Genomic DNA, 23,466 nt, shown 5'->3' with positions numbered 1-23,466 from the left:
GTTTATATTGAGTTTTGGCCTGAATTAGGTCCCATGCTTCTGGAAATGATAAATACATCTCTTTGAAAAGACTTTTTTTAAAACAAAAAAATACACCATTCATTTCCTTGCTTCTTAAAAAATAGAAAGACCCAACATTATGTGCTAGCTACCGGCTCATATCACTAATTAACATAGATATGAAGATATATGCTAAAGGTTTAGCTTGCCATCTTAACAAATATCAAATATCAAACCGGCTTTGTGAAAGGCTGCTTTAGCTCTGATAATCTAAGAAGACTATTACATATTTTACACTCAACTCCTGACTCTTTAGACGGTTTGACCTCATGTGGAATTTTATCTCTTGCACGGATAGGCATACAATAGACTAGAATGGAACTACCTCTGGGTCTTGTAAGATGATATGGGTCTTGGAGAACAATTTATCAAGTACATTTAAGTTCTTTATGCCAATCCAGGTGCAATGGTTTTATCAGGCAATACCTGCTCACCATATTTCCAAATCTCTAATGGCTCTAGTCAGGGATGCCCGCTGTCTCCCTAACTTTTTCTCTTATCCCTCTTGAGCCTCTTGTTCAAAAAATATGTCAGTCTACCAAGATCATGCCTGTAACAAAACATTCCACTATTCATCCTATCTCTCTTCATGCAGATAATGTACTTCATTTTATTAGTAAACTTTCACAATTGTTTAATCATATCCTTAAGTTATTTTCAAATTTTAGTATCATTTCCAGGTATAAAATAAACTGGCAAAAATCTGCTTTTCTATCTTTTAGTAGCTTTGTTGATGATTTAAATCATTTTAATATTCCAATTGTTAATCATTTGAAATATCTGGGGTTGGATATTTATCAAATTCTAGAAACTACTGTCATTAATAACCATACAGTTTTTAATAAGATTAAAATGGACTTGGGGAAGTGGATGTCAAGACCTTTATCTTTTGATGCCAGAATCTCAATCAAAAAATGATGATATCTCCCCAAGTTAATTTTCTTGCTTCTATGCTTCACCTGAATCCACAGATTGGGTACTGGGATTAATTACGTATCTTAATCACTAATTTTATTTGGAACAATAAAAGACCTTGGATTTAATTCTCCAGAAAGAGAAATCAGTTGGACGCTGGGGGATTCCTGACTTTAAAACTTATTACTGGTCCTTTGTTCTGCACATTATAAAATCTTGGTTAGATCCCACACCCTCACAGACTACAAAATTTAATCTGTGCAGAGGTGCCCCTCAAAAAAAGCTAAAATGCAGTTTGGTTCTATTATTTCAAATGTCTTAATAACTTGGAATCTAGTGACCAACAATACTAATTTTAAAAAAAAGTGGCATTATCATACCCCAATATTTCATAACTATAATTTTTTGCTTGGTGGTCGTACAGTGGCCTACCCAGTATGGTCAAACAATGGAATTCACTTACTTGGACAATTGTTTAATCCTAATGGTCTCCATACATTTCAAGAGTTACAGCAACAAAATAACTTCCTTGGTTTTTCATTTTTACTATACTTGCAGCTCGGTATGGAGTGTCATGGAATTCTGAACTCTCTAAACATGAACTCACACAGTGACGGTACGATACCAACAAGACAAAGGGAACTGTATTATCAATGTATTCCCTTATACTGAAAAGGTTATTTTTCAATGCAAACAACCTGGCTAAATGACTATGGTTCGATTTCTCCAAAAATAGCTAGGGAAACCATCTGAAGGAATATTAGACAAGTCTCAAAAAATCCTAATCATCAAACTATTCAGTTAAGATTTGTACATAGAACTTATTTAACACCTATAACATTGGCTTAGGTTTGTCTCATCTCCTTGATGTCAGCTCTGTTCCCAAGATTGTTTTGGTACTTTTGCACGTATGTTCTGGGATTGCCCTGAGGTACGGTCCTTTTGGTCACAAGTTATTTAACTTTACATACTGTTGCAAAGATACATTATTAATGAAACACTGTGTTAACATGTAGAATTTTCTGTCAGGTGCGATACATACAAGGCACCCATTATAGAGGGCAAATTATAGAGGGTATCCATTTAGAAACTGTGACAAAAGGTTCCTTGAGGTGTCTACATTTTCATCCCATTTAGCAAGAACTCAAAAAATGTTTTGTGAGAGATATTTCAAGATGAACATTTAATTGTTCTCAATTGTTTGTCAGAATCTGCACTGATATTAATCCTCAGTGGCACAAAAGTGAGACATGAGAAGGTGCAGACCAAGAAGAGCAGGAACATGGTCAAAAAGAAGACAACATCAGTGAACCTGCATGACGACACACTCATCAAGAAGCTTTGATCTTTCACACACCCATGCACACACACACACACACACACACTCACTTACTCACTCTCTCACATACAGATGCACACTCACTCATTCACTGATCCAATATTATATTCACTGCTATTCGAATTAAAAATTGTCATGTTTTTGAAAATGAACTGCATAATGAATGTTGTCCCTTTTCATTATTTTGTTTATTATTATTATTATTATTATTATTATTATTAGTTGTAGTAGTAGTAGTAGTACCACCAATAGTTGTAGAAGTAATTGTACCATATTAACATTCCTTCATTATCATTGAATACAAAATATATACTCTACATTGAAATAAAGCTACATACTGTAAATACACAGTAATTGACTGACAAAACTGTGAGCAGTATTGTGTTGTTGGTTTGTAGGTTAGTTGTTTATTGCAGGTACGTGTGATTATGACCATAAATTTGTTTTTCTGTATTTGCTGACCTGTCCACCCAATTTTAGTTAGAATAAGTTCCTGTCCCTCACAACCCTGACCAGAACCACAAATAGTTTAGAAAATAGACGGATCAATACATTCCATCATTTCAGCAACATTTTTAAGAAAGTGAATTCACATTTCACAAGAATCTACTGAGATTTCTCACTGTATTTGAATATCTTGAAGATCTTGTTTTTAATTTCTTTCGTCCTAAAACAGTACACAAAAGGATTCACAAGAGATGGTCCGAGGAGGGTCCCGATCATTAAGCCATGGCGTGCCTCAAGAGTTAATACCACACCTATCCTGGTCAAGACGGAGGTGACAAATATTGGACAGTAATAACATGCTACCACAATCAAGTGACTCAAACAAGTGCTTCCTATTTTCTTTCTCTCACCATTAGAGGATAATTTAACAAAATATATGATTCCAAAATAGGACAGGCAAATAAAACTGAAAGTGAAAAATAAGAGAAAAAATAATATGATGGTAACCATACCGAAATAGTAACTGGGGTTGACACAAGTGGTTCGCATTATGGCAGGAAAGTCACAGAAAGTGTATTTCAGTGTTGAGTGGCAGTGAGGGAGAGGAATCAGAGTTGCAGCCAAAATAACCACAAAACCACAAGCAAGAATCCACAGGATATAGGTAAGGACTAGGGTACGTGCATTTGTTAAATAACTGTGGTACTGAAAAGGACAACTGATAGCAACCAGTCGATCAAATGCCATAACCGATAAAGCAAACATCTCCATCACCCCTCCCAAGTGGAAAGCAAACATTTGAATAAAGCATGGTACATAGGATATGGTATTAACACCAGCAACTAGAACCCCAATCATTGTTGGACTAGCACTGGAGGTGTACAGAATATCAACAACAGCAAGGTTGCAAATCAGAAGATACATTGGTTTGTGTAATCTCTTGTCAAAAACAATGCAGAGGATGTTTACCATGTTGGCTACAACAGCTAGAACATAGGTAATCAATATTAATACACCAACTAACATAGGCCTTTTAGTTTTGTCAAAACCACCTATGATAAATTCTGTTACTGTGATTGAAGCATTTTGTAAAGGCATATTTAACAAAACATCAACAAAAAAAAAAAGAATAATGATGAAAAAACCTTTCTCAAAGCAAAAGATCCTTCAACATGTTGCAAATCATAACCAGTCAGTCAGTCACAGTCAGTCAGAGCTAACTGAGCTCCCTCAAACAGCTTTCTCAACAACAAAGTTTAGCAGATACCTTGTAGGACTTAGGCTTTAAGGCTCACTACAACAGGAACTTTAATTGGACAGGGCCCTCCTCCAGTTGCACTTGATGTTGATTTGAGTTTGAGTGATGAGTTCCCAGGTGGATATGCACACAAAGGCTGCCACTGGTGTGTGAGTGTAAGGGTGAATGAGTGCTTTGTTTGTTCAAGTAGAAAATTCAAAATGTGAAAAAAAATGAAAAATGCCCACCAAAAAAGTCCCAAGCCCAAATGACTCCTCATATATGTTATGACTGAGAATCTTCACAGACTTATTTAGGAAACCAGGGTCACATTTTTTGTGTCTGCTCTTCCTTTCTTTTTTTTTGTACACACCTACACAGCTTCAAACACAGTTTATTGACGTAAAAAATGTTAACAAGCAATTGGTAACGCTGATAAGTATGCAATTTTGTAGACTAACCAGTATTTATAAAACCAAACAAATGTCAGACACAGTATGTTTGTGTCACAATATATTTTGACAGGTGACTTTGCAGAATTGCTTGTAGAGTTTGCATGTTTTCTTCTGGTGCTCAGGTTTCCTCCCACTGTCCAAAGAGATGAATGTCAGCTTAGCTGTTAGCTGGACCGCAACAGCGGGGCCAGACAAGTAAAGTACTTTCATTGCATGCATCATTATTAGTAGAGGAGGCAGGGGAATAACTTAACATAAGACACACTGAACAGGGAGAGCAGGAGAGTGGGAGGGAGAGAGAACTTATTGATAAAGGAACTTCCAGAGCTGAATCGCATGTAAACCACGGAGTAATGCTCTGAAATTGAATAGCTATGGACCTTAACACAGCCTCCGACACAGTTGATGACAGCATCCTGTTAGATAGACTGAGGAACTGGGTGGGTTGAATGGTTTTTATCTTACTTATCCAATAGGAGGTTCTGTGTCTCTGTGAGCAACCAGGTCTCTTCCATTTCTAATGTTAATCCAGCAACTCTTAAGGTAACCATCGGTAAGGAAATTATGCTCTTTAAAAGTGTGGATGATGCAGAAAGATTTGCAAACAACCTGAACCTGGACTTTCTGCCGGACCTGAATGCTGGAGCAGACATGTCATGATGACCAACTCACCTTTCCCAGGACGGTACATAACATTTTCTTTCACCACATTATTTCTTTTTTCCTCCTTTTTCCCCTTTTTCGTATCTTTTTGGGATTATATTGTAATGGACTTTTGCTTTGAATGACACTGATTTAATAGCATAATGGGAAAAAAAACAGAAATATATGTATTTTCATGATTTTTTTTTTCTCCCCGTTATATTTTGGGTAGACCACAAATGGAAGTGATGTTGTGGCCAAAACACTATATTATTATTATTATGATATTGGGTTGATTCAGGAATTACACCTTACTAAGGAGTCAGTGAACAGTTTCAGTAACAGTAGCCTCATCCTCATCAGATGACAAAACAAGAGGTGTTATAATTGTAATCCGGTGTTCATAGATATAAACATTACTGACTCCGGTAATGACAATGAAGGCAGGACTGCCTTTATCAAAGCAGTAATATCCAATATGAGAATTGTTTTTGTTCGCACTTTCGCACCAGCAGAATATGATAAACAATTAAAAATTAAAAATTCAACATTATCCAATATGTTCAGTGATTTATCAGATCATTATTATACCATTGGTACAGATATGAACACAATAGTAAATCCAATATGACATAAATCGTATCTCATAGCCAGCAGATCTCAGCTGTCCTGCTCCAAGGCCTTGCAGCAGTGTATGTGAGACCTCAGTTTGTTGGATATCTGGAGGTTTTGTAATCCAGTAGCTAAAGAGTAGAGGTTTTTTTTCCAATAGGGATAAATCATACTCAAGAATTGACTACATTTTTGTTTCTAAGACACTTTGCTCAATAGTACAAACAGCAGACATTATTTTGGCTTCACTGTCTGACCACCATGCAATTAAAGCAAACTTTTTATTATCAGTAACCAAACAAAAAGCACCATGCTGGGGATTTAGTACTGCTTTGATACCAAATAATGATTTTTTGCTCTCGGTTTCAATCTAAACTACATGAATTTGTCTCTCTCAATGTGGAATCAGTGGAAGACTTTAGATACATTTGGGACGCAATTAAGGGTTTCCTAAAAAATGATTTCACATCATTTTTAAACCGCTCTCGACAACAGAGGATGCTTGAACTGGAGAGACAGTTGGTATCTTTAGAGAAAGCACAGCAAAGCTCCTCTTGCCCTTCATGAACAGTTGAGCTTAACATTGGTTAAAAATGAGCTGAATGCTTTATTTAGAGCAAAAGTGAAGTTAATTCAAAGATCTAGAGAACATCACTACTTTAATGGTAACAGGCCCTCACATCAGTTAGCCCTCTGCTTTTGTTCTAATGAGCAATGGCTCCAGAAGTTCATATAGTAAATACTCCAACCGAAATTAATGTAGTCTTCTCTTATTTTTACAAGAAACTTTACACATCTGAAATTACTTTCAATAAAAATATGTATAGAGATTTAATTTACTGACTTAAATGTGAACAAACTGTAACAAAGATTATTCCTACTGAGGTTTATATTGAGTTTTGGCCTGAATTAGCTTCTGGAAATGATAAATACATCTCTTTGAAAAGGCTTTTTACGTTCTAGCTACCGGCTCATATCACTAATTAACGTAGATATGAAGATATATGCTAAAGTATTAGTTTGCCATCTTAACAAATATCTTAGAAAACTTGAAAATCCATTGTGATCAAACAGGCTTTGTGAAAGGCTGCTTTAGCTCTGATAATCTAAGAAGACTATTACATATTTTACACTCAACTCCTGACTCTTTAGACGGTTTGACCACATGTGGAATTTTATCTCTTGCACGGATAGGCATACAATAGACTAGAATGGAACTACCTCTGGGCCTTGTTAGATGATATTGGTTTTGAAGAACAATCAATCAAGTACATTAAAGTTCTTTATTCCAATCCAGGTGCAACGGTTTTATCAGGCAATACCTGCTCACCATATTTCCAAATCTCTAGGAGGCTGCGGTCAGGGATGCCTGCTGTCTCCCTAACTTTTTGTCTCTCTCTCTCTTTAAACATGAAGTCACACAGCAACTATACAATAACAACAAGACCAAGGGAACCGTATCATCAGTGTATTCCCTTTGCAGCTATAACAGCTTCAACTCTTCTGGGAAGGCTGTCTACAAGGTTCAGGAGTGTGTTCATGGGAATTTGTGACCATTCTTCCAGAAGCACATTTGTGAGGTCACACACTGATGTTGGACGAGAAGACCTGGCTCTCAGTCTGTGCTCTAATTCATCCCAAAGGTGTTCTGTCGGGTTGAGGTCAGGACTCTGTGCAGGCCAGTCAAGTTCATTCACACCAAACTCTCTCATCCATGTCTTTATGGACCTTGCTTTGTGCACTGGTGCACAGTCATGTTGGAAGAGGAAGGGGCCATCTCCAAACTGTTCCCACAAAGTTGGGAGCATGGAATTGTCCAAAATCTCTTGGTATGCAGAAGCATTCAGAGTTCCTTTCACTGGAAGTAAGGGGCCAAGCCCAGCTCCTGAAAAACAACCCCAGCACCATAATCCCCCCTCCACCAAACTTTACACTTGGCACAATGCAGTCAGACAAGTACCGTTCTCCTGGCAACTGCCAAACCCAGACTCATCCATCAGATGGCGAGATGGAGAAGTGCTATTCGTCACTCCAGAGAATGCGTCTCCACTGCTCTAGAGTCCAGTGGCGGCGTGTTTTACCCCCCTGCATCCGATGCTTTGCATTGCACTTGGTGATGTATGTCTTGGATGGAGCTGCTCGGCCATGGAAACCCATTCCATGAAGCCCTCTACTCATCCGCTGACCCCGCTCCGTCAGTTTACATGGCCTACCACTTCGTTGCTGAGTTGCTGTCGTTCCCAATTGCTTCCACTTTGTTATAATACCACTGACAGTTGACTGTGGAATATTTAGGAGCGAGGAAATTTCACGACTGGACTTGTTGCACAGGTGGCATCCTATCACAGTACCACGCTGGAACTCACTGAGCTCCTGAGAGCAACCCATTCTTTCACAAATGTTTGTAGAAACAGTGTGCATGCCTAGGTGATTGGATTTTATACACCTGTGGCCATGGAGGTGATTGGAACACCTGATTTCAATTATTTGGATGGGTAAGTGAGTACTTTTGGCAATACAGTGTAGCTTGGGAAACTGTCTGAAGGAATATTAGACAAGCCTCAAAAAATCCTAATCATCAAACTATTCAGTTAAGATTTATACATAGAATTTATATAATACCTATAATATTGGCCTAGGTTTGTCTCATCTCCTTTATGTCAGTTCTGTTCACAAGATTGTTTGGATACTTTCACACGTATGTTCTGGGATTGCCCTGAGGTATGGTCCTTTTAGTCACAAGTTATTTAATCATTATCAGAAATTCTGAATAAGGAGATTACACGTTGTCCTTTTATATGTTTGCTAAATTATAGTTTTCAGCTCCCCATGTTTGTCGAAGAAAAAAGAATTTGGCTGTCTAGCCTAACTGCTGCAAAGAAAATCCTGGTCATACAGTGGAAACCACCATTAAGTCACTGGTGGTACTTGTGATAAGATATTTCAACATTAGAGCTCTCTGTTGCATGGTCTCATAGTGTCAAAGGGAAGACCTTAAGATCTTGGTCTGAAGCTCTCTTAGTTGTTGAATCTCTTGCCAGAGGAGGGAGAAGAACTTGGTTTGGGGTGAGTGGTGGGGGCGGTAGATCACTCTCTAGGGAGGGAAATGAATGATGATTATTGCTCATTTTTGGCATTTAGTTGAGCTTATGTATGTGCAGGCATGTGCATTTGGATGTTTCTGCACATAGGAATGTATATGAATTAGGAAGATGCAGGTTGACCTGTGCAGACATCCCAAGTTGAAGTATATGGCATCCATGCCTGCATATTGTTGCCATTTGCATAGTAGTTAAGTATATAGATACACTATGTAAAATTTTGATGTAAATTTGCAGTGAAATCTGAACAGTATTCTGCTGTGTTTGTGTAATCAAGTGCCATTCTGGAAACTGCAATGCAATCTGGGAGAAAAAAAACGTGATTACAGCACTTTCAGAGAATGCCATTATCTACAGTAGTTTCGCTTTCCAAAGATGCTCAGCATCTTTGGAAAGCGAAACTACGAAAAAAGTGAAGAAAGCGAAAAAAAAAGGGTGGGTCTAAAATTTTTAAATGAACTGACAGAACAAGATCTTGCAAAAGGGTTGGGCTTGCATTTTATTTTCTGGATTTCACCTTTGGAGCACTCACACCAACCAGTCTCTGTCACCACAAAGACACAGCCTCACTACAACCTGCTTAGCCTTTTGTCACAGATGTCCAGAGCTGTATTGATGAGACAACCTCGATTATGTAAGGCATGTCACAATTTATATTCTGCCTCAAACTGTCAAAATATTAGCAAAGGTCATACCATTATCCCCGTCAAGGAAGTAAATGAAATCAGCATGAAACTTTCTCCAGTTGAATTTTCTGCCAATTAGGACAGTCTTAGTCATTGAAAAGCTTCATGCAGTTTTTTAGCTCGCTAAAATTAGCATGTCAGTATTTTGTCTCAGTTTACAATACCATGAAACAACACTGTTTCTTTTGCTGAAAGATAATTTAATTAAACTAATGTAGTGAGGTGGTAAGTCTAACCTAATGCTTTGTTTTGCAGTTACTACAGACTTTATGAAGACACAGAACCACGCTCTACATTCACTGTTTTGTTGTTTGTGCCAAAAAGTTGCAAAGATGCATTATTAATGACACACTGTGTTGTCATATAGATATTTCTGTAAGGTGTTATACATACAAGGCACACATTATAGAGAGTAAATTATAGAGGGTTTCTTGTCCATATAGAAACTGTGACAAAAGGTTCCTTGAGGTGTCTACATTTTCATCCCATTCATCAAGAACTCAAAAAATGTTTTGTGAGAGATATTTCAAGATGAACATTTAATTTGTTCGAAATTGTTTGTCAGAATCTGCACTGATATTAATCCTCAGTGGCACAAAAGTGAGACATGAGAAGGTGCAGACCAAGAAGAGCAGGAACATGGTCAAAAAGAAGACAACATCAGTGAACCTGCATGACTACACACTCATCAAGAAGCTCAGTGACAAATGGGACTTTGATCTTTCACACACTCATGCATCACACACACTCACTTACTCACTCACTCACATACAGATGCACACTCACTCATTCACTCACCCAATGTTGTATTCACTGCTATTTGAATTAAAAATTGTCATGTTTTTATTTCAATAAATATTTGGTATTGTGTTGTAAATTTGAAAGAATACAGTAAAGAACTGCACCTGCATTTCCAGTGAAAAACTGTCATCTAAAATATCTTAAGAAACTGTAAAAAATACAGTAATTTACAGGCAAAGCTGCTGCCATTTAACTACTGTAAATTTACACCAGAAAGCCTTACGGTGTAGGTACAATATACCACAAATAAATTTATTAATTTAATTTATTTCAGAGGCCAATATGTTTATGTACACATGCTCTTTTTTCCATTGTTGTTTGTTTTGTCAACATGATTCAATAAACAATTGTTCACAAAAAAGACCAGAAAAGAGATGAATGTTTGGTTCGTTGTTAATTGCAGGTACATGTGATTATGACTGTAAATTTGTTTTTCTGTATTTGCTGACCTGTCCACCCAATTTTAGTTAGAATAAGCTCTTGTCCCTCACAACCCTGACAAGAACCACAAATAGTTTAGAAAATACATGGATCAATATATTCCATCATTTTAGCAACATTTTTAAGGAAGTGAATTCACATTTCACAAGAATCTACTGAGATATCTCACTGTATTTGAATATCTTGAAGATCTTGTTTTTAATTTCTTTTGTTCTAAGACAGTACACAAAAGGATTTACAAGAGATGGTCCGAGGAGGGTCCCGATCATTAAGCCATGGCGTGCCTCAAGAGTTAATACCACACCTATCCTGGTCAAGACAAAGGTGATGAATACTGGACAGTAATAACATGCTACCACAATCAAGTGACTCAAACAAGTGCTTCCTATTTTCATTTTCTCACTATTTGAGGATAATTTAACAAAATATATGATTCCAAAATAGGACAGGCAAATAAAACTGAAAGTGAAAAATAAGAGAAAAAATAATATGATGGTAATCATATTGAAATAGTAACTGGGGTTGACACAAGTGGTTCGCATTATGGCAGGAAAGTCACAGAAAGTGTATTTCAGTGTTGAGTGGCAGTGAGGGAGAGGAATCAGAGTTGCAGGCAAAATAGCCACAATACAACAGGCAAGAATCCACAGGATATAGGTAAGGACTAGGGTACGTGAATTTGTTAAATAACTGTGGTACTGAAAAGGACAACTGATAGCAACCAGTCGATCAAATGCCATAACCGATAAAGCAAACATCTCCATCGTCCCTCCCAAGTGGAGAGCAAACATTTGAATAAAGCATGGTACATAGGATATGGTATTAACACCAGCAACTAGAACCCCAATCATTGTTGGACTAGCACTGGAGGTGTACAGAATATCAACAATAGCAAGGTTGCAAATCAGAAGATACATTGGTTTGTGTAATCTCTTGTCAAAAACAATGCAGAGGATGTTTACCATGTTGGCTACAACAGCTAGAACATAGGTAATCAATATTAATACACCAACTAACATAGGCCTTTTAGTTTTGTCAAAACCACCTATGATAAATTCTGTTACTGTGATTGAAGCATTATGTAAAGGCATATTTAACAAAACATCAACAAAACGAAAAGAAGAATAATGAAAAAAAAACTGTTCTCAAAGCAAAAGATCCTTCAACATGTTGCAAATCATAACCAGTCAGTCAGTCACAGTCAGTCAGATCTAACTGAGCTCCCTCAAACAGCTTTCTCAACAACACTGTTTACCAGATACCTTGAAGGATTTAGGCTTTTAAGGCTCACCACAACAGTTTCATTGGACAGGGCCTACCACCAGTCACATTGGATGTTGATTTGAGAGGTATCAAGTGGCATTCATATTGTTATTTCAGGGAAAAACTGAAATTCCTACAGAACAAAATAAAATAACATCTAAACTTAATTACATGCAGACACTCACATACGGCGAGTGGACCCACACAACAAAATATACACGCATATAATCCCCCCCACCCCCCCACCCCAAATAGCATCTATCATCCACACACACAATAAAAAAAACACAGGGCTAAGAAGGCTGACAGGCTGAAGCAAACAGTGTTGCGGGTGCCGACAACCTTTCACGAGGCAAGGTAGTTCTGAAAGGGCCGACAGTGTTCCAAAAAGCCAAGCAGTGCAGCAAAAGCAGAACGGTCCCCAAAAGTACAGCAATTGCAAGGACAGGCAAATTGTCAAAAATCCCTGCACTCAAAGCAATTCCCTGCAGGCAAAGCAACAGTGGTCTAGCGGGCAGCTGAGTGCTTCTGCTGCGACCTTCAGACACACATACACACACACACCGTTTGCCACATGTGCAGTGCCGCAACAGCTCAGCGCATAGAACAGAGGACCCACCGGCAGTAATTGTGTGGACTAGGTTGTGGAAGCGACAACTGGGGGGTTGTTTGGGTCCCTGTGGCTGCTCGATGGTGGGGTGGTCAGAGGGGCCTCAGGCCCCAAGACGTACAAATCACCATCACGAGGCACCACCTGGAGCTTCAGCTCTAACCACGGCCTTCAACAGGGTACGATGGACATGCCTTACCTTGGTGTGGTCATCCCTAGGGGCGATGGTGTAAACTGACCCTCCTCCCTGTGGTGCCTTCAATACTTGATACACTGGTCTTGGATTACATGGCGCCCCCTTACACTGCAGTCTTGCAACCAGAACAACTGACCTTCCTTCAGAGGAACATCCCTGACCTGCTAGTTATGGGTTTTCTTCTGGCACTCTGCTGCAGCGTTCAACCTTTCCCGAGCCCCCTCAAAGACTATTTGAAGCCGGGTTTGATGCTCCTGAACCGATTCATGGATAAGTCTAGGCCAAACATCAGCATGAATGGAGACTCACCTGTTGCTTGATGGAGGGTCGTGTTGTAACAGTATAGGACCCAGGGAAGGCAAGAGCTCCAGTCATGCTTCCGCAATGCAGGCAGTGTGCGCAGTTGTGAAGTGTCCTATTAAAATGCTCACATTGCCAATTCCCCTGTGGATGATATGGGGTTGTGCGAGACTTTTCTATTCCACAAAAGCCACAGAGTTGCTGAATCAAAGAGCCCTCAAAACTCCAGCCCTGGTCAGAATGTATCCAGCCAGGGACTCCATACTCCATACAACACTCTGCAATCAAAACTTGCGACACCGTGTCGGCACATTGGACAAGAGAAGGAACAGTCAGTGTATATTTACTTAATACATCAGTCATCACCAGGACATTTTCCAGCCCACTAGGGCTGGGTTCCAGAACTGTGAGGTCAATAGCAAGGATTAATTGGGAGGCCAACAAGTACCCCATGAATCTATGAATTGTCGGCCGATTATCCTCGGCCACCTGGCACCTTTCACATGTCTGGCACCTCTGTGCAACCTCTGCAGACATGCCTTGCCAATAAAACCGCTGTCGCAGGAGCTGTTGGGTTCTCTTGATCCCTTGATGACCGTGACCCTGATGTACCTCTGTCAGCACATCTGCCTCTACGGCAACTGACAACAACAGTTGAAATACTGGCTCAGCTCAATCAGGGTGAAAGACCAGGGGTCGGTGAGGCAAGGCTATAACAACAGTTTGTGTTGCCTCAGTGTGTCCTGCCTGCAGGGCTTGCTGCAAGGGTTTGGGAAGCAGCATGCCATGGACCATGGCTTCCATGTCTGGTGGCCCAGACGGATACGGATGGGAGAGAGCATCAGCGTTCTTATTGCTTCGACCTGAGTGGTATTTTATCTCAAAGTCGAAGGGGGCGCCCTTGTGGCGCCCAGCGTTGCTCTGTGGCACCAAGCTTAGCAGATGACAGGTGGCTCAGTGGGTTGTTGTCAGTGTAGACTAAACATTTGTGGCCCAACAGATACTCCCTGAACTTTTCAGTCATTGCCCACTTTAGGGCCAGGAACTCCCAACTTCTTCGAGCTATAATTACGCATGTTGTGCTCTGTTGGCCACTGTAGGCTGTAGGCTATGGGCCTAACCTTACCGTCCTGCTCCTGTGACAAAACAGCTCCAAGACCTCCATGGCTTGCATACACTTCCAAAATAAATGGAAGGGAAAAATCAGCATAAGCCAACACAGGTGCAGTGATGAGCCTAGTTTTTAATGCCTCAAAGCTCCTATGGCATTCCTCTGTCCAGTGAGCCAAGACTGTTTGGTCTGCACACTTAGATTTTTGGCCTGCCAGCTCTGCAACTAACTTATGCAAGGGGGCTGCCAACTTGGCAAAACCCTCCGTTTCCAACCTCTCAAGATGTTGCTCAAGGGTATAGCAGCACAGATTGGCACTGTTGATCACCAAATATCCGCCGCATCAACCTCTGAAAGGCCAAATGGTGTACAAAAGGCCGTCTTGGGGTGATCAGATTCAGAGACGGGGACCTGGTTGTAACCACTGGAAAGGTCCATGGTTGAAAACCAGAGAGCCCCTGTCAACGCATCCAAGGACTCATTGATATGGTGCAATGGTAAGGCATCCTTCCTGGTTTTGCTGTTGAGTTACCAGTTGTCAACACACATGTGCAGACTACCGTCTTTCTTTTTAACTAGCACTATGGGTGAGGCACAAGGACTGCTACTCTACCTGATTACCTGAGCCCTCAGCAGCTGATTAATATGGTCTTTGACTGCCTCATACTCAGATGGAGGAATTCGCCTATAGCGTTGCCTAACAGGGACATTGTCTAAGAGAGGGATCTCGTGGGTATCAGGTCACTACAACCCAGGTCTCCATTATAGGCAGAAAAGACAGAGTGGTACTGTGTGAGAAGAGATCTTACCTTATTTTGCTGCTCAGCCGGCAATAGAGACAAGTCCAGAGCCTCTATCTCATTCTGCACACGTTCAGAAACAGACTGAGAGGTCACTGTGGCCACCATTGGCGGCACTTCAGTGGCACTGAAAAACTAACCATACAAACCTCATCCAGAGTACCGACAAGTGTGTGGGGGTAGAGCAGTGCATCTGTAGAGCCTACATTCACGATAGGAATGGCGAGTGGATGCACACAACAAAATATACACATATATAACCCCCCCCAATAACATCAGCTACACACACAATAAAAAACCACAGTGCTAAGAAGGCAAACAGAGTTGCGGGTGCAGACAACCTTCCATGAGGTAAGGCAGTTCTGAAAGGACTGACAGTGCTCTAAAAGGCAAAGCCATGCGGGTAAGCAGAACAGTCCCCAAAAGTAAAAGCTAAACTCTGAGCCAACAAGTACAGTTTGTATTACCACCACTCTTCTACGCCATCGCCACCAAACAGGAGGAAGTTACAGCTACCTAAACTGCTTACTGGAGGCTGATCCATCACAGCAGGCCCAGTTTTGGGGCCTGTGCAAGTGAGTTTTGCTTCCAGCAGCCTCTCCTGTGTATAATGCTACAAGTCATCTCCTGTCGTGGAGCCCTTGTGGTGAGTCTTGCCATGTGACACTGCCAGCCTACCACACTCAGGATCGTATCATTTTCTCCTGCCATGTTTCCATTTACTGACCATAGCTGCTGTTTCTTTCCCCGGGCCATCCCAGGATCATATCCTAAGTCATGCCTCCACTTACCTCACCATCTGGGTGCAACATCTGTCTCCTCCTGACCCAGAAAATCTCCAAGTTGGAAGGGAGAATATCCATCCTCTATCAGATCACAGATGAGGAATGGATACTTGACTCCTTGGTCACTGTGGGCACTGCTGCCAACACCTCAACTGTCAAAGAACTGGACGAAACTGTCCCATATCTGGATGTTACCGCTTACCCAGGCTCCAGACCTCTGGACCCTGCTGATAGCTAAGGTCAAGGCCTGGTTAGCTCCAGTCCTAGCCAAAGGAAGCCATGGACTGCTGCCTGTAAGGGTAAACATAGTAGGAAACTCCTCTCTCACTCCCATCCACCTCAGGCCCTCCAGCTGACCAACAAATTCTTTATACTGAATGAGCAAGATCCTGCTTTGTTGGTTATTGGTGATTCAACAGTCAGAAACATTAAATCAAAGACGGCCACAACATATTGCTTCCCTGGTGGCAAGGTTTTGGACATGGTCCAACAGATCCTGTCTTTTCTAAGTAAACATCATGCCAAAAATGTTGTTTTCCATGTTGGGACCAATGACATTGCAAACGAACAGGTCAAGGTGCTAAAGCAAGTACTCAAAGGCTGCAAAAACAGTTTTTATCTCTGGGCTGATCCCCTATCTCCATTGAAGTCTAGGACATTTTAGAAAGCTGCTCAGTCTTAACAAATGGCTACAATCTGAGTGACCCTCACACAGCATAGTTTTAGTTGACAACTTTCATTTTTTCTGGGAGCGTGCACCATTTTTTAACTGAGATGACATTCACCCCAGTCCACAGGGCACTTGTGCTGTAGCTGCAAACATTCTTCATGCTATCTCCACTGCATGACAGCTCACTAAAGCAGCACACCTGGACACAGCGCCGGTCACTGAACTGAACTCTTTTTCTCTCCCTTTGAATCCTCCATTCTGTCCACTAGTGCCACCCACCAGCATATAAAGCCTTCTCTCCCCCATGCTGTTTCACATAGTTCTGATATTCCTTTTATCATATTGCACAGATCTGTCAACTGAAAGACATTCCGCACAAGAATATTTATAGTCTATTTCAAATTCGATCAAATGCAGCAAATTCAGATCCCAGAACAAATACACTTAAAATGGCTCTATTCCATGTCAGATCATTATGCAGTAGGACTTTTATTTTAAATGATTTTGTCTGCAAACTTAGATTTCCCTTTTCCTCGGCTGAAAGTTTTGCTGACTGTGAAATGTTTTTATCTAATTTTATTGATAAAGTTGACTCTCTTAGAGCCCCAATTACAATCAGTGCCTTTTAAACCGATGTCTGTCACCCACAAATACTTAGCCTGAACCAGTTTTACCCTTTTGCCCTGTCTCAACTTTAGATACAGTGTCACATATGAGAGTGTTCTCAAGCCCTCTTGACATTTTACCATCTAGGTTTTTATTAAAAGTAATAGAATCTGGCAGTCCCAGTTCACTCCCTGTTTTTAACAGTTCCTTGTCTAATGGTTGTGTCCCTCTTTCCCTCAAAACTGCAGACCAATTTCCAAATTGCCTTTTATATAAAATTTTTTTTAGAAAAAACAGTGTCCAAGCAACTTCTCTTTGCAATGGAAAACAACAATGTCTTTGAAAAGTTCGAGTCAGGCTTCAGGAAATATCACAGTACTGAGATTGCCCTGTTCAATGTTACTGATGACCTTTTAATGGCTGCTGCTGATGGCATGTGCTCAGTACTTGTACTCCTGGACCTTAACACAGCCTTCAACACAGTTGATGACAGCATCCTGTTGGATAGACTGAGGAACTGGGTGGGTTGTATTGTTTTTAACTTACTTATCCAATAGGAGGTTCTGTGTCTCTATGAACAACCAGGTCTCTTCTTTTTCTAATGTTAAGGGTGCGCCTCAGGAGTCAGTTTTCGGAACACAGTTGCTTATTTTGCATATACATTATTCAAAGACATGGTGTTTCTTTTCAATTTTATGCTGACGACACGCAACTGTACCTGCCAGTTCGATCCACTGACCCTTGAATGTTGAGTTCTCTGAATGAGTGTCTGTTTGATGTTTATGAGTGTATGTCAAATAATTTTCTTCAGTTGAACTCAAACAAAACTGACATACTTTTTATTTGGTCCCAGCTCTTGTTAAAATAAATTCTGCCATCTGCTGGTTCCCTGTCAAATAACACAGTAGTGGACATTGTCAGAGTTTGGACAGAGTTTTGAGCAGCTCACCACTAGTGCAGACATCCATGTTCCACTCAGAATGAATGGTTATAATTTTAGTGATCTTCTGACTATTCCTCATCATTGTCCATCATCAGGACACAGTGCTGTGGAGATAAAGTAGGCCTGGTGATGCAAGACTTAAGCCCCTTTTCCATTGGTCAATAAACCTGCTTAGACCCGCGAACATCGGGCTTTTGTCAGCAATGGAAAAGGGTTCAATCAGAAATCACACCCGGGTTAAACCACTCTGCAGTGGACGTGGGTATTTATTGACTCTGGCTCCAATCGGCTCCGATCAGCATTGGTGTAAACACTAAACCCGGGTGAACCTGCTGATTTTCGCCTCTTTTCCTGCTGTAACATCTTTTGTAGCACAGGCCTGTCACCTGTCCAGCATGGTGCTGTTACACCAGAAACTCTGCAGCCACACTGGCCTTGTGGATAAAAGACTGAGCTGCAGCTCCAAAAGTTTTAAAAACACACAATCACCGATCGAAACATCTCATACGGAGACTCCCACACTGTAACAGGCTTTTACCAGTTTGCAGGCCGGCTAGCAGCTCACTCTTCCTCCACTGCTTCTGCTCTAAATACATGTGATGACATTGCTCCTTGCAGTTGTGTGTCCTCAGTCCAAACAGAAAGACAAACTCAACTGGCAGTGGAAAAGGGGTCAATCTGCTTTTAGTAGCAGATTTACCTGCGTGTAAAAGATCTGCTCGTAATACATAAATACATAGTACATAAAATCAACAAAACAGGTTTCCACCATACGTGTAAACTACACAAAGACAGTTCTGTGATGTTCAGTTTCTGTCACTGTCATCAAACTTTTTATGTGAATACAACTGATCCAACATGTAGTTTAACTGCATCAAAACTAGCATGTGATAAACCCTAATTTGTCAGCAAAGTTGAAAAAACAAACTAATGCAATTTTAGTGTCCCACACTACATGAATGCAAGTAATGTACAATCTTTCTACTGATGACATGTTCAGCACAATTAGCTATCACAAAGTTTTGTCTTAGAGGTTAAGTGAGGTGTTTGTTGATGATAGTCAGCAAGCAAAAACACAAATGAGTTCCAAGAGGACGCTAGTTAGTGTCTCATGGAAATAATGGTCTCAAGTGTGTGATTAAAGTGTGCAAGTGGGTGTAGGCCTCTGTGTCTTTGTACCTTTGTGAATACTCAACTCAACAAACGCTTTCTCAAACTATTTTTGTGAGCATCAACTCTGTTTTTCATACACAACCTGACATCACAATTAAGTTCCATAGAGTTAAAAAGTTAAAGTTGTGAAGTGCCAGGAAGAAGACATGTACAGTAGCCTGCAAGGAAGCAATACATGTTGCCTTAAGCCTCAATTTTTATGTTATGTGTGCATATTTGTTCATAGAGGCAAACACTGCTTGAGATAGTTCATTCCACGTTAAGATTGGAGGACTTAGGTGTACAGTCACCTGTCAAATAATTTTTCCTTATCTGAAGTAATGAAAAATGCCCATCACAAAGCCCCAAACCCAAATTTGTCTTCATTGACCGTAGTTTGTTTGGACAAAAGGTAAAAGAAAAATCCATGTTAAATTTAAAATGTTATGAAAAGTCGAAAGGCACCAAATCCTTACACAAGAAGATGTAACCAGCAAATCTTTGACATTTTTAATAAAAAACAAAACAAAATCCACACCAAGATTTTTCTATGTTTTTAAAAGAAACAAATGGTTGTGACGGAGGTCAAGCTGACTTTCTCAAAAGCCAGCAGGCTTCACATTTCATGTTTATTGGACTATAACCTGGGGGTTTATGCTACAAAGACATCCACTCAGATGAAACATATGCTTTGCACTGAGAGACCACTACTAAACAATGGGGATATCAACACTCGTCCCTCAGTATCAATTTGGGTACACATGGGGGTTTTGTCAAAGTGATGCTATTTACCCATGTGGGACTTATAATTCATTAGCATTATTGAATTAGTGTTTGTTCCAACTAGCCAACATAGAGTGAGTGCTCCTTGCTACGAATAGTATATACAGTTTTTCCCCAGTGACCAATTTAATGTTATTTACTACATTAATTATAGGCCTACAATATTACAATATTAATGACCACTGAGAAATAAGAAAATTACGAAACAAAAATTGCTATTAATGTTTCAATTAGAATGATACACAAACTCTGATTCCTGTGGGTTTACTGTATGTTTTGCTTATCTTAAAAGTAAATTATGGACATCTTTCAGCATCTTTCAGCTTGATTTAAAACAAAAAAACAAACAAACAAACAAAACAAAATAAAACTGCCATTAGTGTGCTAGGAGGGGTTAGTCGGCAGATTGTTAGTGATCCACAGAGAATAAAAAAAAAAGACTGATACCATGTCTTGATCATAAGGTGTGTTGTACAAAGTCTTTTTAAGAGATGAATCAGCAGCTGAGTACGTAGAGTATGCTGCCATACTAGAGAGGTATCCATAAAATTAGCTACTATAATTCATTATAATGTAGTATACACTTGTTACACGCTGAAAGACTAGTGTGAAAAATAAGAATTGGAAAAACATATGAAGGATATTATTTAATAGTAATAGTAATAGTGTAATTGTAAAGGGTACAATAAAAAAAAGATTCATCAATTACAATGATAAATATTTGATGTTAGAGAAGTACTTTCATAAATGTGTTGTAAATGTGTTCCCATATTTCCTTTTCAGCGTGTTTAGGAAAGTCCAGCTCCATCATGCCAGAGGGAAATCATAGCGTTGTGACTGAATTTATCCTTACAGGATTCCCTGGACTTCATCCAAAGTACCAAGGTCTTGCCTCAGCCGTATTGTTTCTGGTTTATTCCTTAACTTTAATAGGCAATGCTACAATTGTATTTCTATTTGTAATTGACTGTAGCCTTCATAAGCCGATGTATTATATAATCCTGAATCTTAGTGCTTGTGACATTCTCTTTAGCACAACCACTTTACCTAAGATCATTAGTAAGTATTGGTTTCAATCAGAGACCATCTCATTCACTGCTTGTTTTGTCCAAATGTACTTTGTTCACTATCTTGGCACAGTGAATTCCTATATTCTCTTCCTAATGGCTTTAGACAGGTATTTGGCCATCTGCCATCCTCTCAGATATTCACTTGTTCTTAAAAAGTCCACTATCTGCATTCTCAGTATTATTGCATGGATTGTTGCAAATGCAGGCAGTTTAATGTTAGTTATTAGGGCGTACCCTCTGCCTTACTGTGCCTCAAACATTATCAATCACTGTTACTGTGATCATATTGGTATAACAATGCTGGCTTGCACTGACAGAGCCCCTTATGGCTTTCCTGCTTTTATACTTGCAATGGTTATGCTACTGGGACCTCTGTCATTTATTATTTTCTCCTATTGCTGCATAATTATAGCAGTACTTAAGATAGCAAATTTACAAGGTCGTTTAAAGTCTCTGTCCACTTGCAGTACTCAACTGATTGTAATCTCACTCTACTATTTTCCCAGATGTTTTGTATATTTAGCCAGCAATGTTGGCATTAAATTTAGTGCTGATATGCGTGTAGTAATTATCATGCTGTATAGCCTATGCCCCCCCATGATAAATCCACTTATATATTGCTTGAGAAGTAAAGACATGAGAGAAAGCTTGTGGAAGCAATTGAACAAAAGGACTGTTTCACAAAAAACTCAAGTTTCAGCTGTAAGTGCATGACAAACCAACCAACAAACCAAACTTTTTATTATGTTCCTTTCCTCTAATTCTTCTAATTAGCCATCTCATTCTGTAAGGGACTGAGAACTTTCTCAAAAATATATTTATTGGGGAGAACTTGAAAGCCAAACCTGTCACAATGGTAACCACATAATTTTAAAACATGTTGCTAAGTCCATATTTAGCAGCAGGGAAAATATTTTTTCCATCTGGTATAACGAAGTGTACTGAATGTGCTGAACCCTATTGTATGCTTATAAAAAAATAATGCCATGTATGTTATTACACACAATATTCAATTTCTGTTCAAATTTCTGTTGCAGGGTACAGAGGAAAACAGCTGAAAATTAATTTTCAAACATTTTCTGTCTGCAGCCTTGTTGTTGTGCTGATTGCTCTAAATGACCCCATTAATCACTGTAGAGATCTGACAAGTAGTCATGTTAATTAGAGTGTGTCATGTTACTGTTAAAATACAAAAGAAGTTCAAAATTATTATAAAGAAATCAGGCATATCTCAAGCCTTTATTTTTTTATACAAAATGAACAAATACAAAATGAACTGACACTAATAAAACATATCTATTGTTACTATATTGTCAGTCTTGTTTATCAAGCATCCCTGAACACTGCTAAATCCTGACCTCCTTTTTTCTTAGATCTGGCAATGTCTCACATGTATCTGGTTTATGTAGTTGTGACCAGACCAAAAATACACGGTTGAAATAATTTACATTGACTTTTGACCTTTAAGCAGAGAAATTGAGTCTTCCTCCAGGACACAACCCACTAGTTTAAGAAATGTTGATATGTTATGTGTTCATTTCAGAAAAGAATGGACTCTATTGGACTGTAATCATAAGATCAATTCATAAAAAAGGCTGTCCAAACTCTATGTGGTAATAAGTTATAAATGAGAAGGGACGGAGCAGACACTTCAAGTTGAGACGTATACATATTTAACAGAGAGGTTTCCCTAGCATTTTTGTCCTTCCTGATAACACTGCCGATACCTGAAGCTGTATCTTGGCTGATACCAAGTCTGTTACAATTGCATTCATTTTTATTTTATTTTATTTTATTTACAGCTGTATTCTACTAAGCCTTTATGGATGTGATATGATTGCTATCATTGTTAAATTGCATGGCTCAGGTTAAACCCCTTGTAAAACATGAACAGATACAAAAATGCCATAGAATTTTCCTTTTATTATCTAATTTGATTGTCAGTCAAAATAACAATTCATACACTAGTAACACTAGTGTCATCCCTTCCACAAAAGGCACAACTCTAATATTTTAAATTGATTAGATCATTTTACACATATAGAGATAGTCACTATGCAAGAATTTGATCCGAGCACACCTCTTAAGTAGATTATGTATAAATCAAGATGACCTTAGGAAAAAAAAAAAAAAATTCACAGCACATCCTCTTTAAAGACGTTGCATTTTAATACACTGCAAGGACTTCATACGTCTAGTTGATGTATTGAAGTATTTGAATCCATGTGTGGTCTGTGCCTCACTGAAGGAAAATCATTCAGAAGCCATTTTCAGAAACCATCGCAGAACCAGGGAGTGAAAAAAGTATCCTACCATTCTGTTACCACAGGCAATATGTTAACAAGTCTCTTTATCTGCTTTGACTCCAAACTTATAATATCCTGTACAGAAAAAGCATTCAACTATTTTTTATTTTACACTAAAGTCAGCAGCCAAATGTG

General features: G+C 39.4%; 3 protein-coding genes across 3 annotated transcripts; 1 reads left to right on the top strand and 2 right to left on the bottom strand.

The window, feature by feature from the left end:
- Positions 1–2,401: 2,401 nt before the first annotated feature.
- LOC139632253 (olfactory receptor 13G1-like) lies at positions 2,402–4,223 on the bottom strand. The gene has a single exon (XM_071497088.1). It carries the CDS (start codon positions 3,857–3,859, stop codon positions 2,921–2,923), a length of 939 nt encoding a protein of 312 aa, XP_071353189.1. The 5' UTR covers positions 3,860–4,223; the 3' UTR covers positions 2,402–2,920.
- A 4,990-nt stretch (positions 4,224–9,213) lies between these two features.
- Positions 9,214–12,260, bottom strand: LOC139632258 (olfactory receptor 13G1-like). Its single transcript, XM_071497093.1, has one exon. It carries the CDS (start codon positions 11,825–11,827, stop codon positions 10,889–10,891), a length of 939 nt encoding a protein of 312 aa, XP_071353194.1. The 5' UTR covers positions 11,828–12,260; the 3' UTR covers positions 9,214–10,888.
- A 4,750-nt stretch (positions 12,261–17,010) lies between these two features.
- LOC139632256 (olfactory receptor 13C2-like) lies at positions 17,011–21,739 on the top strand. The gene has a single exon (XM_071497091.1). It carries the CDS (start codon positions 20,714–20,716, stop codon positions 21,737–21,739), a length of 1,026 nt encoding a protein of 341 aa, XP_071353192.1. The 5' UTR covers positions 17,011–20,713.
- The last annotated feature ends 1,727 nt before the right edge of the window (positions 21,740–23,466 follow it).

This window comes from Trachinotus anak, unplaced genomic scaffold (genome assembly GCF_046630095.1).
Source record: "Trachinotus anak isolate AG129_WGS33_773 ecotype Australia unplaced genomic scaffold, CSIRO_AGI_Tana_v1 ptg000014l, whole genome shotgun sequence".
NCBI lineage: Eukaryota > Metazoa > Chordata > Actinopteri > Carangiformes > Carangidae > Trachinotus > Trachinotus anak.
Note: the sequence above shows the minus strand (reverse complement) of the source record. Positions and strands in the feature narration are given on the sequence as shown.